At 37.8% G+C, this 7196-nt stretch overlaps 1 protein-coding gene across 1 annotated transcript in view; it reads left to right on the plus strand.

The window, feature by feature from the left end:
* LAMA2 (laminin subunit alpha 2) overlaps nucleotides 1–7196 on the plus strand; it is a gene marked incomplete at its 5' end in the record, with an annotated part of 713189 nt that overhangs the window by 522454 nt on the left and 183539 nt on the right. The window contains one exon of the mRNA XM_007947384.2: nucleotides 6602–6764. Within this exon, the coding sequence (XP_007945575.1) occupies nucleotides 6602–6764 (163 nt within the window). The remainder of the gene's footprint in view (nucleotides 1–6601; nucleotides 6765–7196) is intronic.

Genomic DNA, 7196 nt, shown 5'->3' on the forward strand with positions numbered 1-7196 from the left:
ACATAGGTTATTCCTTTTGATGGTATCCCACATGAACCTTAGGCTTTCTTCATTTTGTTTTGATCTTTTTTCTGATTGATCCCTTTTCAAAGAAGTATTCAGGTATTTGTCTTCAATCTCATTAGTTCTGTCTTCCATTGCATCAATTCTACTCCTTTGCCATTCCAATGTGTTATCTGACAATTTAGTATTAATCTTCTGGATTTCTATCTGTAGATTTTGAATCATTTCTAATTTTTCATTTACTTTGTCATTTTGTTCTTGTATTTTCTTCTGAAATTGTTCTGGGGTTTTGTCTGTGTTTTCCTTGGTCCGTCTCTCAATCCTTTGAAGATATCACAATATAAATCTTTTGAATTCTTTTCAGACAGTTCTGATGCTGCTTCTTCTTCAGGGATGTGTTCTGGGTCTGTATCCTGCTCCCTTGTTTCTATCACTTTATCTTGCTTCTTTGTGTGGACTGTGACGGTCTACTGTCTCTGAGACATTGTGACATTGTTGTCTTTAGATCTCTGTTAATTGTTTGTGAAGAGCAGCTAAGGATGAGTCAGGCTCTTCTTGATGGTTGATTGTCATTGGCCTGTTGGTGGAGAAGGAAGTGGTGGCTCTCACTCAGTAGGTGATGCTGTAGGAGGTGTTGGTGTATTTGTATCGTATGGGGACTGTTGCTTTCTCCCACTCAGTTAGATAAAAGTAACAATTGAATAACCATCAAAAAAGTAAAAACAAGGGGACAAAAAACATACGGTGTAATCACACAGGAACAAGGAATAAGGAAAACTTTGAGTTGTGATGTTGGTGAAGAATACTGAATGTACCATGGACTACCAGAAGAACAAACAATCTGTCCTGGAGGAAGTGTAGCCAGAATGCTCCTTGGAAGTGAGAATGGCCAGACTTCATCTCACAGATTTTGGTCATGTTGTCAGAAAGGACCATTCACTGGAGAAGGATATCATGCTTGGTAAAGCAGAGGGTCAATGAGATGGATTGACACAGTAGCTGCAATGATGGGCTCAAGTATAGCAAGGATTGTGAGATGAGCACAGACCAGGCAGTGTTTCATTCTGTTGTACATAGGATCACTATGAGACAGAGCAGGCTCAACGGCACCTTATGACAATACAATTGTGCTATGATTCTTGATTAAATTGTGAATAAGCTATGACTTATTCTGAGTTATTATAATTAATGAATTTACATATATAAACCCATTAGTGTGTTTCTGACATATAATATGACTTAATAAATGCTAGACATCATTCTTTCTTGTGTCTCGTAACAGAATAGAAATTGTCATTTCTACCAATTTTACCCATCAGAGAATATTTTTTCAGGTTCAATATGAAAAATAGTTTTGCTTCTTCTAAGAATTATTATTATTATTTTTTTTATTTTATGGATACTGTATACCTCTTAAGTACCCTTTTCACCTCCCACTGTTCATTCACTGGAGTCCCTTGGTGGTGCAAAGAGTTAATGCTCAGCTGCTAAGATTGGAGGCTCAAGTTCACCCAGCAGCACCTTGGAAAAAAAAGCCAGGGGATCTACTTATGAAAAAATCAGCATTAAAATCCTATGGGGCACCATTTCACTCTGACACATGTGAGGGGGTGCATGAGTCAGAATCTTCTATTAATTTTCACCTTCTTTTAAAGACATTTTGAAAATACCTTCAATATCCTTTCAAATAAGCTTGAAGTAGATTATAAGTAAATTCAAAAGATATGTTATTTGGTAATTATTTTCAATAAGGTACTGAAGATGTACTGAACTAACAGTATCTACTTTTGAATAAGAAACTAAATAATGCATTCATCTTTTGTTTGAAAATACTCTGAGAAGTTCCAAGTCCCATATATAATGCAGTGGAGTAATCAGAATTCATTTATTAAAATAATGCTTGCTTTCTTAATACAACTTGATTTTGCAAAGGCATTTGTGTGTGTCTGTAACCTTAATAATTTCTTCTACTTCCTTACATGTTGGTTTGGTTTAAAAGAAATTCACATGCATTCAAACAGGATCAGCCATCCTTGCCTTTTCCCTTACTCTTTCTGTCATTCTTTTCCACCATCTTTCTCTGCAGAACATTAGCTTTGAGAATAGATCTTAAGAGAAAGAATGAAGCTGTGTCCCACATTCCTCCTTTGTTGATTACCCTCATAAGACCTAGATTGAATCAGATTTCAAAAAGTATTTCTTATCAAAGCTCATTTATATATTTATTTAACAAATGAAAAAACATACAGCTTTGGCTGGTTAGGAGTAAATTTTACCACTTTCATTAAAAATAAATAAGTAAATGATGTCAATGTATACTTTTATTCTACACCTGGTTAAAAACAGCTGTACAGACAGTCATGAACTTACACAAAAAGATAGGGCTATGCTCTAGCTGTAGCTAAATTTACTACTGCTTTTCTTGGAATCTAGGAAGCAGAAACTTTTATGCAGAATCAATGTGGCACTCCAGAATGATGCCCATATGGTCTGCTGGACCAAGGGACTTTCAAGTAAATTAATCTACAGTTCTTTGTTCCATAGCAAACACAGCATAGTCTGGACAATATTTCCCTACCAATAGTGGTTCAAACTTGGGCAAGCCCTTTGGCATATGTCAAGGTAACTACTGGGCAGCGAACAAAGAAAGTTGCACCCTAACTTCCAGAAATATTTCCCAAGAGCAAAGCACTTACCACAGGGCAGTTGTTATTAAGTGCCATCGAGTTGGCTCCAACTCATACCAACCATATGTACAACAGAACAAAACACTGCCTAGTCCTGTGCCAGCCTCACAATACTTGCTATACCGGAGCCCATCATTGCAGCCTCTGTGGCAATCCATCTCATTGAGGGCCTTCCCCTTTTTCGTTGATCTTCCACTTTACTGACAATGATATCTTTCTCCAGGGAAAGGTCCCTAAGGATAACATGACCAAAGTAGATGAGACGAAGTCTAGCCATTCTCACCTCCACGGAGCATGCCAGCGGCACTTCTTTCAGGACAGATTTGCTAGTTCTTCTGGCAGTCCATGGTACTTTTTGTATCCTTTGCCAACACCACAACTCAAAAGCATCAACTCTTCTTTGGTCTCCCGTATTAATTTTCCAGCTCTCACATGCTTATGAGGCAATTGAAAATACCATGGCTCAGGTTAGGCACACCTTATTCTTCAAAGAGACATTTTTGCTCTTCATCACTTTGTTGTTGTTGTTGTTGTTATGTACCGTCGAGTCGGACCCGACTCATAGCGACCCCTCCTTGGGTTTCCAAGGCAGTATCACTTTGGAAGTAGATTCTCCCAGTGCAATACATCATCTGATGTCTTGACTGCTGCTTCCTTTGGTGTTGATTGTGGAACCAACTAATATGAAATCTTTGATGGCTTCAATCTTTTCTCCATTTATCGTGACACTGCTTATTGCCCAGTTCTGAAGATTTTCAATTTTTTTCTTTCAAACAACTGATTCAAAGCCTTCTACAGATAAAACTCTAGCAACTTGATTAATCAAAGACCACATAAACTTTCTATCTAACCCACTTTAAAAAAAAATATGTCATTTTCTCGATTCCAACTCATAATGACCCAATAAGAGAGAGTAGAACTGCCCCCTAGGGTTTCCAATGCTGTAAATTTTTACAGAAGAAGACTGTCTCATTTTTCTCCTGCAGAGTGGCTGGTAAGTTTGAACCACCAACCTTTTGGTTAGCAGCTGAATGCATTAACCACTGTGCCACTAGAGCATCTTTTTCTAACCAATGACATTTACAATAAAAAGAGAATTATAAAGATGCATTTTTGAAAAAGATAGATTGGAGATTGAAATTCAATCCTTTCTACTAACCTAGTGGTTTTAAAACTTTAACTGCATTAGAATCACTTAGAAGTCTTCTTAAAACACATAATTCTGGTCCACTGCTTCAATTTAAAATGAGAAAAAGTGTACATCAGGGTTGTAATCTCATCAGATTTGTTCAATCTGTGCACTGAGCAAATAATCTAAGAAGCTGAGCTATATGAAGAAGAATGTGCCATCAGAATTGGAGGAAGACTCCTTAACAACCTGCAATATTCAGGTGACATAACCTGCTTGCTGAAAGCGAAGAGAGCTTGAAGCATTGACTGGTGAAGATCAAAGACTACATCTCAACGTAAAGCAAACAAAAATCCTCACAACTGGGCCAATGAGCAATATCATGATAAAAGGAAAAAAATATTTATATTGTCAAGAGTTTCATTTTATTTGGATCCACAATCAACACCCATGGAAGCAGCAGTCAAGAAATCAAATGACATATTGCATTGGGCAGATCTGCTGCAAAAGACCTCTTTAAAGTGTTAAAAAGCAAAGATGTCACTTTGAGGGCTAAGATGTGCCTGACCCATGCCACAGTGTTTTCAATTGCCCCATATACATGTGAAAGTTGGACAATAACTAAGGAAGACTGAAGAAGAATTGATGCCCTTGAATCATGGTGTTAGCCAGAAGAACCAATAAATCTGCTTTGGAAGAAGTCCAGCTGGAATGATCCTTAGAAGCAAGAATGGTGAGACTTTGTCTACATACTTCAGACATGTTATCAAGAGGAACCAGTCCATGGAAAAGGACATCATACTTGGTAAAGTAAATAATTAACAAAAAAAAAAAAAAAAGGAAAACTCTCAATGAGATTGGTACAGTGGCTACAACAATGGGCTCAAACATAGCAATGATTGTGAGAATGGCACAAGACCAAGCAGTATTTTTCTTCTATTGTACATAGGATCATTATGAGTTAGAAGCAATTTAGCGGTGCCTAAGCCACTTGACTGCTAACCAGAAGGCTGGTGGTTCAGATCCATCAGCCACTCCTCAGAAGGAAGATTGGGCAAAATCTACTTCTGTTTTGATAGTGCCTCAGAAACCCACGGAGGGGTCGCTATGAGTCGGGTTCGACTCAATAGCAAATAACAACAACAACAGCAGCAGCAGCAGCGACAGGTCTCAGTCAGTGGTAGAACCTAAGAGTTTCCACATTTAAGAATTTCTGAGGTGATGTTGATAAAGGTGGTTTGGGGACCACATTAGATAGTCACCGTCCTAACCTGCTATCTCACACCTCACTCTAGCTGCTTTCCTTGCCCCAACTATATGAACCTGTTTTAGGAGCTCTTATCATTTCTCCCCTGGAACAAGTTTTACTAGTCTTATCAGAACACTTTCTCCAAGAATAGAAATTAATATTAGGATTCTTTGTATCTTATAGAAATCTTAGTGATAGAAAATGCCTTGAGTGGTAGAGAATACCTCTTGGTCAATTGAGAGCCCTTGTTCTAAGGATTTTCACAGGTAATATTATAGATATGGAATCCCTGGGCAATGTAAACTGTTACAGAGTTTTCTACTACCCAAAAGTTGGCAGTTCCACTCTACCCAGATGAACTTCCAAAGAAAGGCCTAGTGATCTACTTCTGAAAGGTAACCATTTAAAACCTATGGAGCACAATTCTACCCTGGCATGTAGGGGATTGCTATGAGTTGGAATGGACTCAAGGGTAATTAATACTGATACTGACATTATAGATATAAAGGTCCAGCAGACAAAAGAGTTTGGGAGAACATCTTCCTTGAACTCACCAGATTAATGTTCCATAGAACACTTTTCAGGAAACACTAGTCTAAAACTAATGGCAGAACTGTATACATGTTTTAATTTACCAGTTTTTCAAACTTTTGTTTGACATAGCATTCTTTTTCCAAATGAAATCTTGCCCAGAACACCAACCTATAAAACAAATTCTTGGCACAATAGACATCATTTGTAGAATTCCTGAAACACCCGGAAAATCCTAAGATTCTGAAGAGCACAGTTTGAAACTCCATTTAATGCATAATAAACACAGACTCTTATGATAGATGTTTTGCTGGAGGGTATCTTGGAGATCTAATCTATAACCCTGTTCCCTAGTCCTATGCTCCTTTCCATACTCCTTTAAAATAGATAAACTTTAGGCACACTCTGTGAAAGCAAGGACAATTTCATTTTTGGAGATCTTTTTTGCTGATAGCATTTCTCTCATCAAGATTTTAGAATTGATGGAATGCAATGGTCTTATTGTTGTTGTTGTTGTTGTTATGTGCCGTGGAGTCAGTCCTGACTCATAGCGACCCCTCTTTGGGTTTCCGAGGCAGTATCACTACAGAAGTAGGATTGCCCAACCTTACTTCTGAGGAGTGGCTTATTAGTAATGTAAATCTCATGTTTCAGCTTCCAGGTATTGCGCTACATGTCTCTCTCTCTCTCTCTGTCTCTCTTAACCTCTTATTTGAAGAAGGTTTGGCCTACATCTTCACATTTATTTCTTCCTTTTGAGGTAGAAACACCAGGCTTTAATTAATATGCTCGTAAATGAAATACAATGAAACTCTGGAGACCTGGGTCACATTTCCTGTTGTTCCCGATGACTTTACCAACCGTCCCTCGATTCTCAGCAGCAACGCCCATGGCAAATTGCATCGCATCTGGAGACGGTGGCCGGGAGCAGATGCTGGTTGCCGTTTTTTGGTGTGTGGCATTTTTTTTACTGATTTGCAAAATTTGTTTTACCCCCTGCAGCTGTAAATGAAAAAGCTGTAAAACTAAATGAAACTCTAGGAGTTCAAGACAAGGCCTTTGAGAGAAATTTGCAAGGACTTCAGAAAGAGATTGATCAGATGATGACAGAATTGAGGAGGAAAAATCTAGATACACAAAAGGAAGTGGCTGAAGATGAGTTGGTGTGAGTAGACACTTTAATATTTTTTCAGTTGATGAACTGAGCTTTCCAAATAGTTCTGTAAATTTTCCATTACACATATGAGCAGAAGATCTTTTGTTTTTCTGACCTGGAGATTTTTACTATCTATTTACATTTTATCTTACTCTAAAATGGATTGATAATATATTCTTGCCTATTTATAGTCAAGTAAATTACTTTTTCTCTTGTTATTTCTTCTATAGTTAGGCTAATAGTCTTGCTTTTTTAAGTCTGTTGTTGTTGTTGTTATTTGCCGTTGAGTCGGCCCCGACTCATAGCGACCCCTCCTTGGGTTTCCGAGGCAGTATCACTACGGAAATAGGATTGCCCAAAAAATTACTGGGGCTTTTGGCCTACCAGTAATTTTGTGTCTTAATATAAATATCTTTGGATAAATATAGTTATTCATTTTCC

The sequence above is a fragment of the Orycteropus afer genome, unplaced genomic scaffold (assembly GCF_000298275.1).
Source record: "Orycteropus afer afer isolate SDZICR_OR568_19922 unplaced genomic scaffold, OryAfe1.0 scaffold00182, whole genome shotgun sequence".
In the NCBI taxonomy this organism is placed as follows: Eukaryota; Metazoa; Chordata; class Mammalia; order Tubulidentata; family Orycteropodidae; genus Orycteropus; species Orycteropus afer.